This window comes from Mytilus galloprovincialis, chromosome 6, assembly GCF_965363235.1.
Source record: "Mytilus galloprovincialis chromosome 6, xbMytGall1.hap1.1, whole genome shotgun sequence".
In the NCBI taxonomy this organism is placed as follows: domain Eukaryota; kingdom Metazoa; phylum Mollusca; class Bivalvia; order Mytilida; family Mytilidae; genus Mytilus; species Mytilus galloprovincialis.
Window position 1 is genome coordinate 28,231,207 of NC_134843.1, and position 26,245 is coordinate 28,257,451.

At 32.8% G+C, this 26,245-nt stretch overlaps 1 protein-coding gene across 4 annotated transcripts; it reads left to right on the top strand.

The window, feature by feature from the left end:
* The first annotated feature begins 444 nt into the window (after positions 1-444).
* On the top strand, positions 445-25,141 carry LOC143079310 (uncharacterized). Of its 4 annotated transcripts, none has more exons than XM_076254574.1 (12): positions 445-616; positions 6,861-6,986; positions 8,013-8,089; positions 14,176-14,726; positions 15,635-15,889; positions 17,632-17,769; positions 19,007-19,397; positions 19,839-20,009; positions 20,529-20,613; positions 21,293-21,424; positions 23,368-23,527; positions 24,294-25,141. In XM_076254574.1, exons 4-12 carry the CDS (start codon positions 14,282-14,284, stop codon positions 25,040-25,042), a joined length of 2,526 nt encoding a protein of 841 aa, XP_076110689.1. In that variant the 5' UTR covers positions 445-616; positions 6,861-6,986; positions 8,013-8,089; positions 14,176-14,281; the 3' UTR covers positions 25,043-25,141. The 4 variants fall into 4 exon arrangements, with proteins under 4 accessions (XP_076110689.1, XP_076110688.1, XP_076110691.1 ...); XM_076254573.1 differs by having other exon boundaries at positions 445-546; XM_076254575.1 differs by lacking the exon at positions 445-616 and adding an exon at positions 1,346-1,823.
* Positions 25,142-26,245: the final 1,104 nt, after the last annotated feature.

The following is a 26,245-nucleotide window of genomic DNA, read 5'->3' on the forward strand; positions in this document are numbered from 1 at the left end:
TCGAACCCCAGTTACGGCCCTGATTTATGAGTTTGACTGTCCCTTTGGTGTCTTTCGTCCCTCTTCTATACGTCCTCAATCCTCAATCTTATGGCCTGTTGGCACGAATTGTCCCAATGTGCAGTTTTCCTCTCTGGTGCGTTTTCCTCGACGTATTTTCTCAAGTTCTCTGTGCTTTAAATTTGGTATGCGCTGGTTAAGATTGGGATTGAGGAACCTGCCCGTTCTGTGCAACTAGAAAGTGATCCTGTATATATTAGTGGAGGATATCATTATTCAATATATAGTGTACATATTATATTCCTACATTCATGGTGGTGGGTTTTGTTCTACACGCCGTAACGGTGTGGTTGTCCTACAAAGGATGTGAAAATTTGGAAGAAGAAGAAGTTTACCTTATCTCCCTTTAGAACTATTTATAGATGGCGCTGTATACAACATGGATTCTGTAACATTATCAATTTATGTCTTATGTTTACATCTTCATGGCACACATTTAGTAAAGTTGTTTGATTGCCAGGGGGATGTTACATCACATTTCAAAAGGTTAGGACTGAAATGTGGACAGAGACGAGATTTTACAGCCGAAATTCTGTCGGAAGGCAATTTATAATGGGTACAACTTCAAGTCAAATCGGCACCTGGTCAAATCGGCACCTTGTTAAATCGGAACTAGTCAAATCAGCACCTATTTAAAGTCAATTCGGCATCCTATAATATTTGATAAAATAAATATAAATAATTCTAAAAATGTATAAATTCATGATCTATTATGGGGGTTGGATTTTAGGTAGTCCAAATAATTATGACGTCTGGCAAGGTAGTCCAAATAATTATGACGTCTTGAAAGGCTATTATAATTTTTTCTTTGACGCCTTACATCGACATAGTCCAAATAATTATGACGTCTTGAAAGGCTATTATAATTTTTTCTTTGACGCCTTACATCGACTTACATCGACATCGATGTAAGGCGTCAAAGAAAAAAATTATAATAGCCTTTCAAGACGTCATAATTATTTGGACTACTGGCAAGGCTATTTTAATTTTTTTCTGGGACGCCTTCCTACGACGTCATAACGCCGAAGCCATTTTTTACATCTGGAGTTTGAGAGCAAATTTTGGGGGGAACTTTGACACCTAATTTTAGGAAGTCGTCCCAGAAAAAAAATAAAATAGCCTTGCCAGACGTCATAATTATTTGGACTAGATTTTAGCATGCATTAAAACGCATCAAGCAGCTGGAATGCAAAAGTTTATTATCTAAAGTTTTCCCAACATTCTATGACTGACGTTTTGATAATTTTTCTTTTCAGGTAATTAATAACATAGTTACTTTAAAAACTTCATAAGAAACAACGAAGCCCTGCAATAATTAATGAAAAAATATTAACTACTTCCTGTAGGTCGTGACGTTTTCGCCTGGTTTTTGCATGCTGGGATTTAAAATACAATCATTAAAAGTCTTGGCTTTTAATCATATTTTAACGTAATTGTAAGCTCACCAATGACTTATGCTTTATCTAATAACCATCTGATAATAAGAAGATAAAACACACAGACGTGCAATTGTACACATTCATGAGATAAATTTTCTATGTAAAACGTATATATTTGAATTATTTTTGTAGACAACACAAAAAGTTATAAATTTATTTTTAATTAATGCATTTTCGGACTAATTAAGTGAATAAATTAACGTACAATAATCTGTTAAGACAATATGTTGGTGTACTCTTATTGATTGACCTTTTACTACCTCTGCTATGACTGTGTGTGTATTCACGGTTCTGTGGCAATACTCGTAGATGGCTTGTTGAAAGGTAAATTGTTATTTGCACTTCAGTATTTAACCACGCCTCTAGGGCACACCTTGCCAGGTGTGACTGTCTTTTCGGATCAGTGTATTATAAAACAAGGGAGCATTTAATACACACATTTAAAGTACATACTCAAGTTGGTGACGAATAAAAATAGATCGCCGTGGAAACCTAATTCATGTGTCAGAATGAAATGATATACACCGCTTGTCCTTGATTTATGTCTCATAAAAAAGGGGAACTTAGAAATTAGAAATAGCTTAACCTAAGCATTTTGATTGTCTTAATTAGGCAAAAAAATGTACGAGTTAGACTTTTGAAAGCCATGTATTAATTAATATCTGAAACTATCTGAAGATAACTCTACCGAAGCGGAATATAATATGTAGGAATACTTTTGTTTTCACATCTTTTCACATTTATGATTAATTATTGTTATCTATTGTTCATTTAATTACTTAATTAGTACCTATATGTCTACTGCTTGGCATTAAATCTCTGTGTGGAAGGAAGGGATTATTACATATAGATTATATTATTTGGATGAGGATTTGAGCTAGCCTATAAAAACACATTAATAAGTTAACATACATTCAAGACCAAAGGATATTAACTTTGATGATTCAATTAACTTTTACTTAAAAACAACAGACAACGAATTTAATGTCATCTTTCCCTATTTTTGAATGTAATTATAAGTCTGTTCAACTGGCAAGAATACCCCTAAAGCGGACAAGCAGTTTATTCTTTAAGTTGCTGTCATTGAATATCAAGAAAGAAAATAAATCCCGAAATTGATTTGAAACTGTACGTAATACTTAATAGTTTTCCTAGAAAATATTCACATCCCTTGGGGATTATCAGTGTACCTCCAGTTGCATATATATATTACATGAATGTCGGAACAATTGTGATGATGACGAATTTCTTCCTTTATTCGAGAACAATCTATTTGATATATAAATCTGTGATTTTACTATGTTCATAACTTTGATGAACCAAAGCAAGTTATATATCGACCTGTATTTAAATCAAATTGGTTCTCTTCTTCTTCTTCTTCTTTTGGTATACAAAAGTCTATCGAATTCGTTGATTACATACCGTTGGCATACGTTGACTAGTCTATTTTCAAAACTTTTACCCAAATTTACACAAAATGTATGTTCCTTTCTTATGTTCAATGTACATGTATACATGTATATATTTTAAATTACGCTATAGTTCCGTAACTTTCTATCCAGGCGTATAAACGAATGGACAACAAGTGCGTACATTTTTTAAATCAATATCTGGTATGTTCCAATCTGTCCTTTACTATTGACAACGAGTATATATTACATTTTTCCAAATAAACCCTTGGAAAAAATATGTAAATAGATTTCTACTTTCTTCAAATCTTTGTGGTTTATAGACATATCATGATTTTTTTATCGGAGAAGATGACAAAATAGCGGAATGCAGACAATTGATACTCAAAATTTAAAATCAATGGTGATCTCTTATCTAGCGGAATAAAACTTTAATATCTATAAATTTGAGCATTTTTATACAGAATGGACATAATATCAATTTTTGATTTTTTTGCGAAGTTTCCCTTTAAACCAACAATCCTGCAAAATGTTCAACTGGTTAAAAAATGTATAAAAAATATCCATTACCTCTTATACATAATTAAAAATACACATCTATACTATTAAACGAGAAGACCTCATTTTGGGTGTCGCTTCTCTTCCTTCCACAATAAATCAATCATCATGCCTCTGTGTCCTATAGGTAACATGCAAAGTCGCATTTGTCATCCATTCTCATTATTATTCAGATTGAGTTATTTTGAGAGAAAAACGACAAAAAAGGAGTCCGGATATGATTCCGTCATTGGACTGACTTTTAGTCATAGATTAGACTTCCGGTTTTAAAAGATGCACAAATACAACCAATTGTATGATGGATAACAAAAATGGGAAAAAAATTAGCCAATCAGAGCGTTCTCCATATCATGGTGTTTAGATCGCAAGAACTACAACTATTATACCTCCTTATAGAGGACAATTATTTTTCGCGTTTATCTACATGTAAACTACGATTATACTACTTTAATATATAGAAACTCTCTGTATTCTGTCTACTGTTTTTTTTTAAATGTTTACTATTTAAGGAGTCATACCAGTTGTATATATATTAAAATAAGTAAAACATTTGACACAAGTAAAACCAATCGTATGATGGATAACAAAAATGGAAAAAAAAATAAGCCATTCAGAGCGTTCTCAATATCATGGTGTTTAGATCGCAAGAATCACAACTATTATATCTCCTTAGAGAGGACAATTATTTTTCGCGTTTCATATCATGGTGTTTAGATCGCAAGAACCACAACTATTATACCTCCTTAGAGAAGACAATTATTTTTCGCGTTTATCTACATGTAAACTACGATTATACTACTTTAATATATAGAGACTGTCTGTATTCTGTCAGGGACTTTCTATGTTAGTATGTTAGCATGTTAGTATAGAAAGTCGGCCCTGATTTTGTCTACTGTTTTCTTTGAAATGTTTACTATTTAAGGGTTCATACCACTTGCATATATATATGACATGCTCAACTACATCTAAAACTACCTCGACCAAAAACTTTAACCTGAAGCGGGACAGACACGAACGGACGGAGGGACGGACGAACGAACGAACGAACGGATGTACAGACTAAAAAACATAATGCCCATAAATGGGGCATAACAATTTATTGTTGAAAGGGAAAATAGTGATTTGGCAAAAATGAAAGTAAGGTAGAGATTAGAAGTAGGCAGAACCTTGCATGATAACTCGGGATCGGGTGTTTTTAAGCTCGGGATTTGGGGATTGATCCTTACGGGATCCGGGAATATATTTTTCGATTTCGGGATATGCATTTCTTTAAATTCTGCATCTCGGGATTTCATGGTTTTAAGGTCGGGATTTCGGGATCAGGACCCGTCCGACCACTCCTCAAATTAGCCTTAGTCATTTATACATGATTCATATCCTACCATTGGCATGTTAATAAGGCTCTCAAAAGAAAAAGAAAACACTGATGGATTATCCTAGAAGCATATTTTATTAGACTAATAATGGTCTATATATAAGCAGTTACATTTATTTCATGTTTGAAACGGTGCAAATTGTTAATTTGATTTGACTTTTACCAAAAGAAGCATTGTAGCAAAGGAGAAGCCAGACACACGAAAATAATTGAATTTAACAGAAAGGAAACAAATATCGGACTTTGGAAAAGGGGAGAGGGCTTTTGATACCTTTTATGAAATTCTCCATACATAATATCTTTTACAAAAAATCATCCTACAACAGTCTTCAAGCTGCATATGCCCGCGATTTCGCGGGTGTGTTCTAGTTTAGTTTATATGAGAGAAAAAAATATTTACATCAACCCCCAAAAAATGTGAATAAAATTAAGTGAATATCTCTAGACAACCTCTTCCTTAATTAACTCTTCTTGCGTAAATACTGAAAAATTTCTGGACAACCCATTCCTTATTATACCCCCGCTTTAAAAAAGGGGGGGTATACTGTTAGTCTGTTTTACCTCTGTCTGTCCTTCCGTCAGTCCCATGAATATTTTCGTCGCATTTATTGAAATCTACGTTTTGTATTACGAAAATCTTAGATTGAAACCATTTTTCTCTTAAAAAAAGGTTTGTTGGTTTATTTTTACAACTTTCCAAAATATACTTTCTGTCTCTTCCGGTACTACTTTTCTATTGAGAGCGAACAATTTGATTTTGAGCTTAATACATTTTATGCTTCTTCATAAAGCAATGTAAAGTGATCATAATTGGCTTTAGTTTACGTTTAATCCATTTAATCCATTAAAAGCGTCATTCATTCCCAATCTCTTGTTTATTGTTGGACTCATTTTTGTTAAAAAAAAATTTGGCTGCCATTGCACACTACGGTTCGGAACCGGACCAGATATGACAAAAATCCGCATTTTCACGATAGAGAACTACGCATAAAAAGACTATTTTTCTGAAAACTTTGTCAAAAATATATATATCATTTTGATGTAAACATGGTAAAGATTAGAAACAACTGGAACTAAATCATTGGCCCAATTGGGTACCTTGAAACAATGAATTTCATAGACATGATGAAGAAAAAAGTTTTTAAATTGAGATTTTTTTGCTATTTATAACACTTTCTTTACTCTTTTGATATATAAAAAAAAAAAGGTTTCTTTTTTGTACTAGATATTTATATGTTTATCATTGTATATATATACAAGTTGCACTATGATAAATCATTCATTCATTTTACTTTCATCATGTTCATGACTTATAGTAACTGAAACCACATATATATATTTTTATTTGGCACAAGAGGCAAAAAATAATTCTGTAACTATAAATGAATAGATAAAACAAACTGAAACAACTGTATTCATGGTATTAGTGATTAGTCTAATTGTATTCTCAGTAATGAATTGAACAATATAAACATATACATGTATAACATAAAGGAAATCAATGGAAATAGAGCATCGCTGAGACCCGACAAATGACACAGTTAATTTTTTTTTACGCCAAATGGGATGCTATCTTCTGGGGATAACACTGCACTTGTAAGAAAGGGACTTCAGGATCAGCCTTTCTGAGATCCATAAATAATTGTACTACAAATGTAGCTATTTCTTCATAATATAATAGTGAAAAAAAAACTATTATTAATGTTGTTTTAATCATAAATATGAATCCAGCTGTTCACAATCTTTTTACTGATTTACTCCTATCACAATTTTATAGTATTGAACACAATCATGACAATATACATGTATACACATAGACATACATGTTCATGTATGTAGTATATATGCACATGGGTAAAACATTTTTTGATGAACTGAACATGATAGATATATTTTTTTTTAATTTCTACTTCAGGTGGAAAATATTAGCTGCAGTTTATCATTGTTTATTATGATTTTCAAATGTTTGCATAACATGGACAGCTTATGACATATGATTTTTTTCTTCAATTTGCACAGGATTATGTATAGTCTGCTACAACATATACAAGAGATGCAGTCAAAAGAATGCTACATGTATGACTGAGGAAGAGAATTTACCAGCTCAGCTACATTGTACAAGTACCACCGGAGCCATTAATAGATGTATGTACATGTACAAACAAAACTTTTAAAAAAAATGTTCTTAGTTCATGTAGCTATAAACATGTACATATAATGTATACTTTATACATGTACATGTAGTTCATTATGATTGTCTAGTCCAGTACATGTACATGATGTAAGTCATGAAAAAAATCTAATATTTCAAAAATGTAAAGTTCTTACATTTTTATGGTCTACTACCTACGATAGTAGAGGGGCATAATGTTTTCTGGTCTGTGCGTCTGTCCTTCCGACCGTCCGTCCTTCCGTCTGTCTGTCTGTTCGTTCAGGTTAAAGTTTTTGGTCAAGGTAGTTTTTGATGAAGTTGAAGTCCAATCATCTTCAAACTTAGTACACATGTTCCCTATGATATGATCTTTCTAATTTAATTGCCAAATTAGAGTTTTGACCCCAATTTCATGGTCTACTGAACATAGAAAATGATAATGCGAGTGGGGCATCCGTGTACTATGGACACATTCTTGTTAATACTTTGCATGCTTTGATTAAATATTCATGTTTTAATTTGTCAATGATCTGGAAATGATCAAAAATTAAAAAAAAAAAGTAACCTTGATTGGCATAAATGAAAACTTGGCCGAAAAGGACTTAAAATGAAATTGAAAAAAAAATAATATGTAATGATCTGCCCGAAAAGCATGAAAAGGACTTAAAATGATTTTTAAATTTTTTTTTTATGTAATGATCTGTAAATAGAACTGTGTTAACTCTAAAAGTAGGAGCTATATTGTGTCACTCCATTTGTCCTTGGCCAGTTGGTCCTAAAAAATTCAGTGACTCAATTTCAGTCACATGTTTCTCTGAAACTACTTCTTATACTGACTATTTTATGTATGAGCTTCACAGTGATAACTTGTAATATTTGAGCACTTTTCAGATCTATCAAACACCTACACAATGTACATGTACTGTCTGTAAGCAGAAAATTGGAACTACAAGGGGGATAATTGGTATTTGTAATATGACATTGCATGCCTTCTTGTTAAAATTTCATAATTTTTGCAGGAAAATCAATTTGATCCAGAGAGTCATTACAATACTAGGAAAAGAAAATATGTTATGCATCTCAAACCAGTGATAAGGTAATTATGGACAATGATGGATAATAACTTCAACTGCTTTGTGAGCTCTTGTTGGATGAGTAGCAGCTGGCATTTTTACATCTGCTGTTCTTCAAATTACATCTTTCAATCTTCTCCTCTCAAACTGAATAGCCAATAAGAAGTACATATATATTGAAGTACAAGTAATTCATGATAAAAAAAATCTTTAAAACTTTATCCTCTGAATTTCTGAGCCAATCAGGACAACACTTGTGAAATGGTCCATAGATGATCCTCTTTGAAAACTAATGTACATGAGGTGACCATTTGGATTCCTGTAATGTATTTGAATTTTGAAAATTTGGCCTTACTTTTAAATTGGTCCACATTGAGCATGTTGAGGTCCAAAGGATCCCAAATTAATCTGTGTGATTACACCACAAACTAATTATTCTGGTACTACGATATGCTTATACTAACTGCATTAAGATTTTTTATTTTTGAACCAATTTAAATTAATCCATATTAAAGTCCAAAAAGTCCAATTTATAAAAAAAAGAAGATGTGGTATGATTGCCAATGAGACAACTCTCCACAAGCAATGACGACAAAGAAATTAATAATAATTGCCTTTAGATTAGTTCACATTTAGATCCAAAGGGTCCAAAATTAAACTTTGTTTGATTTTAATAAGAAGAAAAAATGAAATTTGTATCCATATTTTAGTGTTTGTGTCCAGTTTTCAAATTTTCTTAAATTTCAGAGACCAATTAAATTTCGTTTGATTTCAATAAAAATTAATCATATTGGCTATATTTAGATTTTGATTTTGAGCCTTTGTATCAAATTGGTCCAAATTTATGTTCAAATTAAGCTTTGTTTGATTTTATCAAAAATTTAATTCTTGGGGTTTCTGATATGCTGAATCTAACCATGTGTATTTAGATTTAGAATATTGGGTAATACAGAAGGTAATGTACATGTAATGTCATACATGTCATATATTAAGTTCTTTGATCAAATTCTTTAAGTCAGGAACTTTTGATGTGTCAAATATTTAATCACAATCCAATTTTAATATAATTTTATATAATTTAAATTTTTATAAAATTATTGTTGATTAGAAATTTAGGATAGATACAGTAAGTCTCACAGCCATCCAATATCATGAATATGATGACAATTAGCATGTTCATGTAGCCTAAGATAATACCTTAATATTGGTTTATTTGAGAAATTTAAAACATAGAGTTTTATATACCTTCAATACTTGCAAACATCATGAACATTATAGGATTAAACACATTTTTCTAGAGGTTATTGCTGTAATGGCTGTGTAAACCGGGGCGATTAACTCACAAACTAAATATTCAGATTTGTATATATATGTCAAGTTTGTGAGCAGGGTTTTCCCTGGGTCAATCATTAATTTTGCCACCTCTTTCGCCAAAACAATATATTTTTCGCCACTTTATTATTTTATTCGCCAAGTATCATAAATATACTGTTTGTTTGAAATTTCCCTTCTTTCTATCTTCCCCCCCTCCCCCAACCAAAATGAGTTTGCCCTATTGTTGTCTATGATTATTCTCAAACTCATCTTTTAGTTTACATTGTAAATTGTAATGAAGAAACACTAAACACTACTTTTTATACGATGGCAAAAATTGAAAATTTTTTGGTCGTTTATTGGTACATGTATCACGTTGGGGTCAGCGTCGTTGTCGTCGTCCGAATACTTTAGGTTTTCGCACTAAAACTTTAGTTTAAGTAAATAGAAATCTTTGAAATTCAAACACAAGGTTTATGACCATAAAAGGAAGGTGGGATTGATTTTGAAAGTTTTGGTCCCATCAGTTTAGGAATTAGGGGCCAAAAAGGGCCCAAATAAGCATTTTCTAGGTTTTCGCACTATAACTTTAGTTTAAGTGAATAGAAATCAATGATATTTTGACACAAAGTTTATGACCACAAAAGGAAGGTTGGGATTGATTTTGGGTGTTTTGGTTCCAACTGTAAGGAATTAGGGTAAAAAAAAGGGGCCCAAATAAGCATTATTCTTGGTTTTTGCACAATAACTTTAGTATAAGTAAATAGAAATCATTGAAATTTAAACACACGGTTTATCAACACAAAAGGAAGGTTGGGATTGATTTTGGGAGTTGAGATCCCAACAGTTTAGGAATTAGGGGCCAAAAAGGGGCCCAAATAAGCATTTTTCTTGGTTTTCGTACCATAACTTTAGTATAAGTTAATAGAAATTAATGAAATTTAAACACAAGGTTTATGACCATGAAAGGAAGGTTGGGATTGAGTTTTGGTCCCAACAGTTCAGGAATAAGGGGTCCAAAGGGTCCAAAATTAAACTTTGTTTGAATTCATCAAAAATTGAATAATTGGGGTTCTTTGATATGCCGAATCTACAAAAAATGTTACTGTGTATGTAGATTCTTAATTTTTGGTCCCGTGTTCAAATTGGTCTACATTAAGGTCCAAAGGGTCAAAAATTAAACTTAGTTTGATTTTAACAAAAATTGAATCCTTGGGGTTCTAGGTGTAATACCACCAAATCATGGTACGTCACATCCGGTTGTATACGAAAGTAGGTCTAAAAAAATATTCCCTTGAATTTGACAGTTGTAGGTAATTAATCCTACATTTTATTACAGTAAAAACATTTCTGTGTCATAAACATATGTCTTGGGTATTTCAAAACACCATTATTTTTTATTTTGAATTTCTATAGAAAATTTTGTAATCTTGAGGTTACATGGTGACTAAACCTTGTACACAGATAAAATAAGGGGAGACATTTGATTGATTAACTTCCAATGATGGTTATTTTCTTATATGTAATTAAATGTTATGTGAATTTTTTTCTATAGTACTGGACAGGATAAAACTTTACTCATGCCAAGTATTTCTTTATTTGAAACAAAGATAAATTCTGCACATTTTTTTGAAAAGTGCAAATTTAACAAAGACTAATAGGGGAAAATCAATGGTGGTATTACACCTTGATATGCTGAATCTAAAAATGTATTTAGATTTTTGATTATTGGCCCTGTTTTCAAGTTGGTCCAAATCAGGGTCCAAAATTAAACTTTGTTTGATTTTAACAAAAATTGAATTCTTGGGCTTCTTTGATATGCTGAATCTAAACATGTACTTAGATTTTTAAGCAGTTAAGCTGCTTTATGCGAGCACCCTAGATTTATGTTCTACCCAATAAATGCTGAAATATGTGCCACTTTTATTATCTGGCTGGCTATCATGTTATTTATAACTAATTGGACACTTTTGTCATACTTTTTATTCTGGAATATAAAAAATATTATCCTAAAAACGTTAAATGGTCGTCGATTTTCCCAAAAGTTTTGAAGATGCACATAGGAAGTAGTGCTCGATAGAAATCCTTCTATAGTTTATTATCCCCTGTGCTGTTGGCTAAGATGCCAAAGAACAATTGTATGAAATATTTGGTCGCCGAAAATCTATAAAGATGAGTCGTTTACATTTCCCAAATGGCAAAAGTCGTAGGAATATTGTTTGTCATCGATACGTATTACATACGTCAGTACTGTAGTCTAGTAATAAGTTGGCGGCAATTTCAAATTACATAGAAGACGAAATTTACGTACCTTTTAAATTGAGAGGATTCTGATGATTAGGGCTTTCGGTGGCTTCAAGTGCCGGCTACTTCAAAAATATAATTCAAAAAGATAAAAAATATCTTTTTTCAAATGTTTACAGGCAGCCGAGAGACGTATTGTCGCAAAGTCGCGGTCACGATAAACAAGGGTGAAAAGTCAGTGTTTTCTGTGGGCTAAATATAGTTCACATGAATTCAGGTCACTGATTGGTTGTCTATTTAAAGTCAGAATGCATCGTTTCTTTTCAAAGATAACAAGAGAGACGTTCCGGTTGTCATTAAACGATAACAATAGAGACGTTCCGATGGCCATTAACTCGTTGGCTTTTTTTTTGGCTTTTAAAACGTGAAGACAATCAGATAGGATGACAATCTTATGTTATGGAATAATATCAGTCAAATTAAAGAAAGTGTAGTAGATTGTTCAGAATCTGGAAAACAGTATCTTTTGAAGTTCATTTTTCAAAGTCCACGTGGTGTTCAGAGAATCAAGGTCAAAAACGAAAGTAGAATATTGTCGACTCGACCTCAAATAAATAACATTTCCAAATGATTTATGTATCAGACTTATTGAACAGTTTACAAAAAAAAATAAAAAATCAGAGGATATATCAATTTTCTGTCAATGCTTGAGAAATAATTGTATGATTTAAATACGCGTAACAGTCTCTAGAGAGAAGAGGGGGGTCATTTGTTTACAAATTCACGTAGTTATGCAAAATAAATCGATCAAGATTTATAACAAACCGGATTATTATATAAATAAAACTCCTTTAAAAGTAAATGAATTTTAAGCATAAGGTATTAAAAATAAAAAACTATAACATAAAAAAAATGAAATTTCTTTGAGATTTTTATTTCTTTCTTAAATTTCATACATAAAAAATGGTCAGTTGAAAGATGAAATTAGGTGCCAGGAGATTGCGAGAATGCAGAATTTCATGCTCTATTTATGCCAGAGCTTCTGGTGGCCTTGAGGGGCCCCAGACCCCCTGCCGTAAGGCACCAAGCTTATAGCTTGGTGGGCCGCGTCTGGCTTCGCTGAACGCATGTTACAGCCGCCTATAATTTTAATTGAGCCTTCTACTTCAATTTCATGGGAAAGCCCTGCATTAGTGGGTCCTCACTATGGACAGGTGCATACAGAATGTGGTCTGGTGGTGGCTTAAACATCTTAACTGGCCCAAAACTCTCCCCTAACATAGGACAGCTGTATGTGTATAATCTCAAACATTGAATCTTTATAAATATAAATTGGAAATAACTTTTGAAAGTAGTACGATTGCATAACATAAACATTACTGTACAAGCATTATTTGATACTTTAGAAATAGCTGAGAACAATGCCTGAGATAAATAATTGACACTATTCATCTGACCTTTACCAAGTTTGCCTTTGGGTTTTTTGATTAACTGCCTATAGCACCCTTTGGTGCTTTGATTTATTATGGGCCCAGTTTTCTAGTTGGTCCAAATCAGGATCCAAAATTATTATATTAAGTATTGTGCAATAGCAAGAAATTTTCAATTGCACGTACAGTATTCAGCAATAGCAAGAAATCTTCAATTGCACAGTATTGTGCAATAGCAAGTATTTTCAATTGCACAGTATTGCGCAATAGCAAGAAATATCTAATTGCACAATATTGCGCAATAGCAAGAAATTTTCAATTGGAGTTATCTTTCTTTGTCCAGAATAGTAGTTGAATCAACTTAAATCATTGTTTTATACAATATACAATGTATATTCACTTTGACTACCAACTGATAAATTAAAACAATCTTTACCATTCAGTGATAACAAGCACTTTTTTTACATTTTAATATTTTATGATGTATTTAAATGAGTAGTTATTGTTGCAAACTCCATTAGAAATTTGGATTGAGATCAGTTTTGGAATAAGGGAAAGGGAGATGTGAAAAAAAAATTGGGGGGGAAAGGGGGGGGGGGTCAATTTTTCTCATTTCAGATTTCATGAATAAAAAGAAAATTTCTTCAAACATATTTTTGAGAGGATTTATATTCAACAGCATAGTGAATTGCTCAAAGGCAAAAAACAAATTTTAAGTTTATTAGACCACATTCATTCTGTGTCAGAAACCTATGCTGTGTCAACTATTTAATCACAATCCAAATTTAGAGCTGAATCCAGCTTGAATGTTGTGTCCATACTTGCCCCAACCGTTCAGGTTTCAACCTCTGCGGTCATATAAAGCTGCGCCATGCAGAGCATCTGGTTTAAAATAAGCTCTTTGCTTTTTTAGCTTATAGGGAAGGGGGGATCCATTATATTTGGAACAACTTACCTTAAAGAGGGGTCCACTTACTTTCACTTTTAAAGAAGAGATACAAGTTCAGGAAGAAAATAAATTCCTGGACATGTCTGACCTTATAATTGCAGATAGATGTAAAGCTCTTTAGGAAAGGTTTCTTATTTTTTTTTAAACAAAACAAATTTTGTATCACTTTAAGGTAGAGCAGGACATTACGTCACGTGATGTTTTGAATTGTCACGTGATTGTCATGGTAAATATAGAACCGGAACCGCGTCTGCAAACTCCGGCGGTAAACAACAAACATGGCAGACGACAAGTATTCTCAACGTGTTCGTGGAAAGATGGCTAGCACAGGAAGAAGTAAAAAGGCGGACCGTATGAGAAAAATGAATAGTAAGGAAACATTACGAGGTGAAGACCATGATTACGGCGCTGTTTTTGTAGAAGGGCCTATAAGTGTAAATGCAACTGATTTGGAAGTTGGGGAAAATGTTGAACTGGGATCCTCCAAACCTTGGTTCCAAGGAAGACGGGTTGTTGAGCTAGATGTGCTGGCTAGGTCCATGAACTGTGAGAAATGCAGTTCATGGCTTAGATTATCTGATATAAAAGATGAGGTGATTTATGGGATGGCTAGTTTTTCATATATCTCGTGTCCGAGCAGTGCTTGTCAACACATCAGTCTGGTACCAACGGGGAAGAAGAGCAACGGCAAAGGCTTTAATATCAACTACAAAGTTTGTTTAGGTAATTATATAGAAAAGGAATGCAAATGGTGATTGTTTTCAAGAGACAACTACTTAACTATGATCATGGGGAAATATAAAAATAATCAATATAAACACTTTTCATACAACTTTTTCAGGGGCCCAATTGCAAATATACCAAAACTCATGAACTATCAACACCCTGTGTTGCTTTATTTGTACATGTTTCCAAGTTGAGCAATCAGTAACTGAAATATGGATACATGAATTTCTTTAGAACTGTTCATTTTCAATTTTTGGGGTCCCCTCTGACTAGATCTGTAGTTCACGTTTCAATTATCTTGATTTCTTTTAAACAATCAGAGGCAATCTGTTGGTATTAAACAACTAATGCTGAACTCAAATATGTATAACCAGTGTAAGTTGCAAGATAAAAAATACATGTACATTGTCAGAAATATAAAATGTACTCACTGCAATTTATTATTTACTTTGTAAAAGGTTTTATCAGTTGAATGAAGTGAAGACATAAGTCTTAGGTCAGTGGATACACTGGACTACACCGTATTTCTTATATTGTCCTTCAATTAAGGAAGGGTAAACATTTACAAGATTAGTGGACATAACAAAAGACCCACCAACTGTCACTATTTGTGGAGGATTTCCCCCATGGAGCCTCCCAAGTGGAAATTTTGTAAGAGCAATTTTGTCCACTATTTTAAAGAAAACAATTAATTTAACAATGGGTATGAGCTTGTTAAAGCATGAAGAAGCCTAAAAAACACATTATAATATATTTGAAGGCCCCTTTGAAGGTTTTGTAGGACTATAAGAACCATCTTTCATGTAAAACCCCCATGGGCATTTGAAAAGTTGGCAGGTATGAGCTAAATATTGTAAATGTTTTTTTTTAGGAAACTAAATAATATTTAAATCTTTCATTTTCAGCCATGATTAATGCAGGTATGGGACCCAGCCATGTGAACAACTTCCTGACAGGATGCAACATTCCTCCAGTAGATGCCTCTACATTACGTAAAAAACAGAAGGAACTAGCCCCAGTTATCATTGAGGCAGCAGAAGCATCATGTAAAGAAGCACAGAGAGAGGAGCTGGAATGTTCAGAGTGCAGTGAGTTAGAGGGAAGCTTCGATGCTGGATGGCAGAAGAGAGGTTCTGGTTGGTCTTACAATAGTCACACAGGTAAATTATATTATCAGTTATTTTGATATGAAGTGTAGATGGGCTTCTATTTTATTGATCTCGTATACATTAGGGTTTTAGCCTTTTGGACCTGCTCAAAAAAACCTCTGTGTTCAGGATCCATGTGAACCTGGATATTACTTTAAGATTATAATGAATAGTTTTGGTTTTTTTATATGCCCGTTAATACAGTTGTCTGTCGGTCTGTCCCTCCGTCGATCATTGCCATGTCGGACAATAACTCAAAAACACTTGAACAAAAATTCGCATGAAAATTTTGTGAATTGTTTATATCCATTGACTTGAACTGCATTTCATTTTTAATTTTTTTTATATTGCGGTTGTATATTGGTATCACCTTGACCCTGTCGTTGTACTCAGCTAGAGAAGTCCAAAGACATTTGGTTTCCAGACAATATCTTTACTTTAATTGAATAGAAATCTATGATTTAAGATTTTAAAAACTAAAAAGAAAATTTCTTCAAATTTTTTTTTTTTTTGCCAATAAAAAATGGAGGGAGTTCAATTTGCAACAGCATCATAGGTGGATCAAGGGAGGGGTGGGTCCAGGAGTTGGACCTCCTTTTTTTTGGCCGATGAATGAATATGAATGGGAGCATATAGTGATATACATGTAGATGGAACCACCTCCCCTCCCCCTACCCCCTTTTTACTCTGGGTTGGGACCCCCTTTTAAAAATGGCTGCATACGCCCCTGCTCATGGTGTATTGCACCATAGCAAAAAAATTAATATAAATTCAAATCATTACCCAATTCTAAGTCTTTGATTACAGTTATTCTCTGTCAGAAACCTATTATATGTACATGTATGTGTCAAATATTTGATTACAATCCAAATTCAGACCTGTGTCACATGATCAAGTACAAATATCATGTTCCTTTTTGTCCTACTAACAGGGTTGAACCTTTATGGTGGTATCCAGCTGTGATTGGCGAAGCAGTTGATTTATTAATTTCATATTTAAAGTTTTAAAAAGGGGGATTTTTCAGTTTTGAGCACTTATTATAACACTTAAGCTTTGGTGGCTGGGATTTATCTATTAAGATAAACTCCTTTTTATGCCCCACTGTCGATAGTAGAGGGGCATTATGTTTTCTGGTCTGTGGCTCTGTTTGTTCGTTTGTCCGTCTGTGGTTCCGTTCAGGTTAAAGTTTTTGGTCAAGGTAGTTTTTGATGAAGCTGAAGTCCAATCAACTTGAAACTTAGTACACTTGTTGCTTATGATATGATCTTTCTAATTTTAAAGCCAAATTAGACTTTTGAGTCCAATTTCATGGTCCACTGAACATAGAAAATGAAAATGGGAGTTTCAGGTTAAAGTTTTTGGTCAAGGAAGTTTTTGATGAAGCTGAAGTCCAATCAACTTGAAACTTAGTACATATGTTCCCTATAGTATGATCTTTCTAATTTTAATGCCAAATTAGATTATTACCCAATTTCATGGTCCATGGAACATGGAAAAGGATAGTTAGTGCAAGTGGGGCATCCGTGTACTTTGGACACATTCTTGTTTTTTATGGATTTATGAAATTACGTTGAGAAGTTATTGTCACAAAATTGAACTTTAATTTATTCTTTTAAAAAAACAGGGTATCATGCTCTATTAATTAAACCACCAAAGATTTTCAATTTGAGATCTTCTTTTTCGTTAATACATGTATGTTAGCTAAAAATGAAATGAAATAATATTGAGTCTCCCTTTTCTACATACTATTTCAGGTCATGCAAGTCTAATTGGAATTAATACTGGGAAAGTTGTAGAATTTGACGTCAGAACCAGAAATTGTAGTATTTGCCAATATTACATAGGAAAAAATGAACCAAAACCACCACATGAGTGTAATGTTAACTGGACAGGTATAGAATAATGATTAACTCATTGAAAATAAGGGGTGGACTGTTCAACTTCAATATATGTATAGGACTTTGCTATTTTTCATTATACTCCACCCGAATTTCATGATCCACTGAAAATACATAAGCTTATAGTGCATGTAGGACATCCGTAAAATATGGACACAATTTAATTTTTTTTAAAGAGTTTTGCTCACATTTTAATAACAGTATATGGGAATGTTACACTGTTCTTATCAAATATAAAAAAAGATGTGGTATGATTGCCAATGAGACAACTATCCACAAAAGACAAAAATGACACAAACATTAAGAACTATAGGTCACCTTACGGCCTTCAACAATGAGCAAAGCAAAAGACAAGATTTCAAATAGTTTGGTATTTCTGAAATGTAAACAAACATGGTTAAACACACTGAGAAAGTCATCTTTCATATTTTTTTAAGAGAAATGTAACAAGATTATGGGATGAAGTATGTAAAGGGACGAATTGACACCTTTAAAAAGAACAAGTTGTCATATAGTTTCCCTCCCCGTTCTGAATTTTTCCTTGTAATGGGAAGAGTTGACAACTTTGAAAAATGTCTTTGTAACCCTTTTAAGAAGAATTGATAGTGTTATTTGATTTAAAAGATGTATAATCGTGAATTTAGATAGTTGTTCGTATAAAAATTCAACACCTTTCACCTGTTGTAAGTGTTGACTAAAAGGTCATGTAATTAAAGGTGTACATATGGTATAGGGATGTTAACAGTTACATATTAATTACTTTCCTGTTCCCCATGTTAATGTTTACTGTAATAAAGGCCACTCATGGGGGTGTCCAAGTAATCATAAATTCACAGAAAGCTTGCCAATATAAGCACATGAACGCTCATTAATTTTTTTGCTTGACCTTGGAAAAAGTAGGGAGCATTTTCGAAAAACAGAAAATATAATAAAAGTAAACAAAACTAAGTAAACAAATCCTTATCATTTAATATATCTGTAAATGACTCATTCTTAGGTATGCTAACATGGCTAAGGACTATATTTTCCTGACAAGACATTGGCTCATTTTAGACTTTGGCCACAGAAGAAACCAGTGACCATGTCTGTGTATAGCCCTTGAGTACACCTCAAGAAAAGTCAATAATGATAATGTATATCATGTGTATAATGTACCTCTAATTTGTCAACAGTTTTTCACAGTATTACAAATTATTGGACACACTGACTTTATTTTGATTTTGTATTGCAGGATCAAGCAAAGGTATGGAGCCAGACATGGCATGTTCAATGATCCAAAGGCTTGCTGAGGATGGATATACGGTTGGGACTTTACATGCGGATAATGATGCTACAACCCAATCAAGACTGCCTTGTTCAATTATTAAAAAAGATGACAAAACACATGTGAAGAAAAATCTGTCCAAACGTCTATATGGTCTGTCAAAAAACTACAAACAGTTAAAATCAGCAAAAGTCATTACCTACATAGTGCGGTGTTTTATGTATACTATTTCTAAACACCAAAATAGTAAACAATCAATGAAGACAGAACTGGCCACTATAGTGCCACATATTTTTGGACACCATGAACAGTGCAGTCCAACTTGGTGTACATATGTTAAAGATCCAACTAAATTTAGGTAATTTATACCATAACATTGATCCCTGGCCTGATGAAGTGATCATTTAATGTTTCAATGCTGCAATAATTTTTTACAAGTTCTTATTTCCTAGAGTTCAGTAAAGTATATGTATAATTAAAACAATTGTAGGGCTGTGTGAACTATTGTCATCATTATGTATTAATCATGTATCCATCTTTGTCTTGGCCCATCTGATAACTTTCAAAACTTCTTTCTTCTAAAAGTACAGTGTGGATTGAAAATAAACTTTAATGATAAGGATTTAATTTTTCACATTTGATCACATGTCATATTAATATTTACTACAGTTACATGTAGATGTGTTCAGAACAAAAAAGATCATTAGACTGAATAACATTTTTAGAATTCTGCTATTAGTGTAGAAAAAAACCCAGTGGCAGTGCAATCTCATTTTCTGTTTGTTTATAAATATTACAGATTCAAACATTTACCCAATGGGAAAGCCCTTTCTGGAGACAAGCTGAGGGAAGAGTTGGACAAGTTGGCACAAAATTATATTGAAAGAGCAGATAGGCTGTTAAATCTAGGGTCAACACAGTCAAACGAAAGTTTCAACAACAGTGTTGCTAGTTTTGCCCCAAAAAACAGGTATGCCTAACATTACTTTAGGATTTCTTTTGATTATGGTCAAAATCTCTGCAACTGTTTAAAAATTGAAATAGAAGTCTTTGTTTGCACAAATTTTCCTTATCTTCAATGTTGTAATTTAAAATTTCAAAGTAAAACAATTCCAGTTTTAAACAGAACTTTTTGTAAGACACATGAAAATTGTAAGTGACACACTCTGGTATTCCAATAATGTGTGGTAACTGTGATTTCAATGCAATCTGGGGTGTTTAATGTCTAACTTTGTCATTAAAAATGGAAAACATGAATATTTTTTTTGTAAAATCATGTCAATGTCATTGATGTTGAAGACTGTGATAGCTATGAATTCAAGCTCATCTTAGTTCCTTTACCATTATATGCATATGCCCCACAGTTACGATCCACTAACTGTCATTTTCCAGGACTAGAGACAGAGAGACATATTTATGTGTTTTATTTTTGTGGAGCATAAACTATTTTGTTTGTATGTTGAACATTTATTTATGGGATTTTTTTCAGGTTTTATGGAGGGACTAAATCATTAAAAGCTAGGGTGTCTTCAGCTGTGATGCAAAAGAATGAAGGCTATGGTTGGTTAAGCAAGGTAAATGTATTTAGGGGATTTATTATGTATGCTTAGTTTAAACTTATTTTATTTGCTTAATTAAAGCAAAATGGATTAGACACAAGTAAATCATACTTATGAAGTCATCTCCATAATACAATATAAAATTACAATAATAGTATAATATAATGGACATGCATATAAAGCAAACAGTTTATAGAATATAATACTAGCTTTCATAATGGTAAAAAGAGGAGAGAAAGTAAAAAGAGAAAAAGAAAGTTTTAAAAGTCGTATAATTCTGTGTATAAATGTTGTTATTTCACTCCACTGACACCATACAACTGTAGGTTTTGTCATGACGTTGGATCAAAACAATTGTGAAAGATATAGTTCCTTACATTTTCTACCTTATTTTCAGAAGAAAAAATGCCATTTGCCAGTGTAATAAAAAGAGTAACTAATACAAAAATTCAAATAGAGAAAAATATTACACTCATGACAGCAACAACACTGATAATTAACTCACACACTACATGTATACATTGGTGAATTGATGTGTAGTTATTCTATAATTATATTTTTTTTAGATATTTTTTTTTTTTCAGATCTGTACTTTTTTCTCTACATTCTAAATTTTATATATCTTTAAAGTAAATGAATCATTCAAAATAGATCAATTTAATACATTACATGCAAATGTCTTCATTCTTTTCAGGTGAATAAGAATTCTCTACTCTCTCCTGGACATTTGACCATACTTCATGGAATTCGAAAGGATCGAAGGCGTAAACAGATTAGGAAAACACAGTCAACTACTAATTTCAAAAGAAAAAGACTCACAATAAAGGTAGGCCTTTTTTAGCTCGACTGGTCTGAAGGGCCTAGTGAGCCTTTCTTTTCACTTTGCGTCATTCGTCTGTTGTTGTCGTCTGTTAACTTTTACAAAAATCTTCTCCTCTGAAACTACTGGGTCAAATTTAACCAAACTTTGCCACAATCATCATTGGGGTATCTTGTTAAAAAAATATGTCTGGTGACCCTGCCAACCAACCAAGATGGCCACCATTACTAATAATAGAACATAGGGGTAAAATGTAGATTTTGGCTTATATCTCTGAAACCAAAGCATCTAGAGCAAATCTGGTGCGGGCACAATTGTTTATCAGGTCAACATCTATCTGCTCTGAAATTTTCAGATGTATTGGAGAACCTGTTGTTGAGTTGCTGCCACTAAATTGGTAATTTTAAGAAAATTTTACAGTTTTTATAAGACCGCAAAAATTTTAATTTTTCGTCGTATATTGCTATCACGTTGGTGTCGTCTGCGTCGTTGTCGTCTTCTGAATACTTTTAGTTTTCGCACTCTAACTTTAGTAAAAGTAAATAGAAATCTATGAAATTTTAACACAAGGTTTATGACCACAAAGGAAGGTTGGGATTGATTTTGGGAGTTTTTATCCCAACATTTTGGGAATTAGGGGCCAAAAAGGGCCCAAATAAGCATTTTCTTGGTTTTCGCACAATAACTTAAGTTTAAGTAAATAGAAATCTATGAAATTTTGACACAAGGTTTATGACCACAAAAGGAAGGTTGGTCAATTTGGGGAGTTGAGATCCCAACAGTTTCGGAATTTGGGGCCAAAAAGGGGCCCAAATAAGCATTTTTCTTGGTTTTCACATTATAACTTTAGTATAAGTGAATAGAAATCTATGAAATTTAAACACAAGGTTTATGACCATAAAAGGAAGGTTGGTATTGATTTTGGGAGTTTTGGTCCCAACAGTTTAGGAATTTGGGGCCCAAAGGGTCCAAAATTAAACTTTGTTTGATTTCATCAAAAATTGAAGAATTGGGGTTCTTTGATATGCTGAATCTAACTGTGTATGTAGATTCTTAATTTTTGGTCGTGTTTTCAAATTGGTTTACATTAAGGTCCAAAGGGTCCAAACTTAAACTTTGTTTGATTTTGACAAAAATTGAATCCTTGGGGTTCTTTGATATGCTGAATCTAAAAATGTACTTAGATTTTTTATTATTGGCCCAGTTTTCAAGTAGGTCCAAATCGGGGTCCAAAATTAAACTTTGTTTGATTTCATCAAAAATTGAATAAATGGGGTTCTTTGATATGCCAAATCTAACTGTGTATGTAGATTCTTAATTTTTGGTCCAGTTTTCAAATTGGTCTACATTAAGGTCCAAAGGGTCCAAAATCATAATGTGACATAAACCTATGTTGTGTCAACTATTTAATCACAATCCACATTTATAGCTGTATCAAACTTAAAAGTTGTGTCCATACTTGTCCCATCTGTTCAGGGTTCTACATCTGCAGTCGTATAATGCTGCGCCCTGCGAAGCAACTGGTTGGTTATTATTTTGAATATTATTATAGATAGAGATAAACTGTAAACATCATAATATTCAGCAAAGTATGATCTACAAAAAAGTTAACATGACCAAAATGGTCAGTTGACCCCTTAAGGAGTTATTAACCTTTATAGTCGTTTTTACCAATTTTTCGTAAATTTTTGTAATCTTCTACAAAAATCTTCTCCTCTGAAACTACTGAGCCAAATTTGATCAAACTTAGCCACAAGTCTTAAAGTTTATTAACATTTTGTTTGAAAACCCACAGATGGAGAATTCTCTGGCTCTCAATTTTGATTGGAAGGAGACATTAAATGTTTCAACATAAAATAGCAATTGTTCTAAACATCCCACTGTGCATTTGCATAGATCTGAATCACTTTTTCCATAATTGTTCTTAAATGTTTTTTTATTGTTTCTAGTCCAAGAAATTGAAAGATAATCAGCGAGAATCAGTAAAAGAGGGAGACACCTATGGAGGAGAAATAGAAGTGCAAGAACATATTGACACAGAAACTATTCCATCGAAGATGAAGTTTGGAGGAGAAGAATCAGTAGTAGTTTTTGATTTAGAAACAACAGGTAAGTGTAAACAAACAAATTGAATCACAGATATCAGGCTAAAATAATGGCACACAAGATACATGATTTGCCTACTTTCATGACTTTATTAGTGATTCTTTAATCAAATATTGATGCTTGGAATAAAGTTACCATGACCTTAAAACTTACATTGCTATTGTTAGTAAGTGAAATAAGCTTACAATGTAATTGTAATTCAGTGAAATAGATGAAAGTGACATAACATAAAGCGTAGTAAACGTCCATTGTATTGGGAATGCTTCAATGATTATCTTGGAATAAAGTGATATATTACTGATGTTTGTTGGGAGTTAAGTCCCTTACATCATGAAAAATAAAATTGACATGGATTACAGTTTAACAGCATACACTATAGGCTTTGATTTAAATTTTGCTTTATTCATGAGGAACTTGACAGATATAATTAAGTTAGATGAAAATGAAATTGCAATATAATGTTCATTTGAAAATAGGGTGGACTGCTAAAATTAGAACCTGCTGAAATTGAAACATTTTTTCTTGCAATCAAGAAATTTGACTCCCATAAATTTGGATGCACTTTTCAAGAAGCCATAAGTTTTTAAAGAGTCAACCATTTAAAACTTGCTGCCGCTTAAATCATTTTTTAAATTAGAAAAATTAATATGACAAAAACAGTATTTAAAGCAGAATTTAACCAAACTTGATATATGGAACAAGTCATCTCACATTTCGGGATAGATACACTTTTAATTATTAATGCAATATTTGTTTATTTTTGTTCCAGGATTATCAAGGAAGTCTGATATAACTCAGCTGGCTGCATTTGATGGAACCACTGTTTTTAATGAGTATGTATCACCTAGGGAGGTTATTTCACCCAAATCATCAGAAATAACAGGATTGACTTTCGATTTTTCTTGTGATCAGATGTACCATCATGGTAAACCAGTTAAAAGCAGAGATATTCAGATTGTACTCCTAGAATTTATTGAGTTTATCAGCAAAAAGAAGAAACCAATTCTTTTCGGTCACAACATTGCTTCGTTTGACATTCCCATATCGATGAACAAACTACGTCAGCACAGTCTTCTTTCAGAATTCATGTTACATATTTATGGGTGCATCGATACAATAAAATTGGCAAGAAGGAAATTCAAAACTAAAGACATAGGAAATCATAAACAACAAACATTGGTCACAAAATTACTTGGCGTAGAATATGATGCTCACAATGCATGTGCTGATGTCACAAGTCTATTTCAACTTCTTGCGCACTTTGAATATTCAGAAAAGGATGTTTTTCCATTTAATTCAGCTTTGCTAACAGATTCTTACATTCCCTTGATAAGGGACTCGCGCATCACCAAGCTAACAGCTAGAAAATTAGCACACAGTGGACTTTGTCTGAAACATCTACAGTTAGCATTTAACAGAGACAGTGAAAATGGCCTCAAATCTATTTTGTTAGAGCATGGCTTTAATGCCAAAACAGTCACATGTTTTACTAAATATTTTACATGTACTGAGGAATAACTTGTTATTGATGTAATACATGTACCACCAAATCATAGAAAGTTACATCCAGTTGCGTAGGAAAATTTTATTGGTTAATATCCAGTGATGGTTAGTTTCTTACATCATTTTGTGTACATGCAATGTATAATGTACAGTGTCATCTTTTTCTATAGTACTAGTGCTGGACAGGATACAACCTTACTCATGCTAAATATGGAAAAAAAGATGTGGTATTATTGCCAATGACAGAACTTTCCACAAGAGAACAAAATGACACACAAAATTAACAACTATATGTCACTGTACTGCTTTCAACAATGAGCAAATCCCATACCACAAAGTCAGCTATAAAAAGGTCCCGAAATGTCAATGTAAAACAATTCAATGGGGAAAACTAACAGTCTAGTTTATGTACAAAAAATGATTGAGAAACCAATATGTACATGTAACACATAAACAAACATCAACCACTGAATTACAGACTCCTGAGTTAGAACAGGCACATTAACACACAAAATGTGTTAAAGAAAGTATATTTTATTTAAAAAAAAAAATTCTGTACAATTCTTTGAAAAGTGTAAATTTAACAAGGACTATTTAGGAAAATCAATGGTCATGATGGTGGTATTACATCTATTTGTCACCAGATTGTATTGGCACAACCATTTTATGAACATAACATGGTATTCAGAATTGAGCTTATGGCTAATCAGGTCCATATGAGTGCATGTTATTTTTTTATTATTAGAACTCACAGTTATTATGTACTTTGTGTTAGGAGTACCACAGATTTTCAACTGGAATTTGCTTTGTTTGTAATTATGTTTACATGTATTGCTTTATTGATATGCAAAGAAAATATTAAACTGTGGTTCTTTGTCCCAAACCTGTGTTTGTTCAGTTTATACTTCTAACTAAGAACCAGTTAACATATCTTGGGCCCTTTACTGGTCTCTGATTAGTGTAAAACAGATGCTTCATTTGCACTGTATCTTTTCAGCATTTGGTTAGGGCCCCAAAAGGGAAAGCATCTAAGTATTCGCAACATAGTCCCTATTTAGAATAAGGAGCGATATATAGGGAGGATTGATTCTGTATCTTGAAAAAAGGCAACCATTGTTGCCTTTGGAGAAATTAATTGTTTATTACATTCAATCTATAGAAGTGAGAACCAATAATCATGAGTTGTCTGTTGTAATGTTATCACTTTTTGGTCTGTCT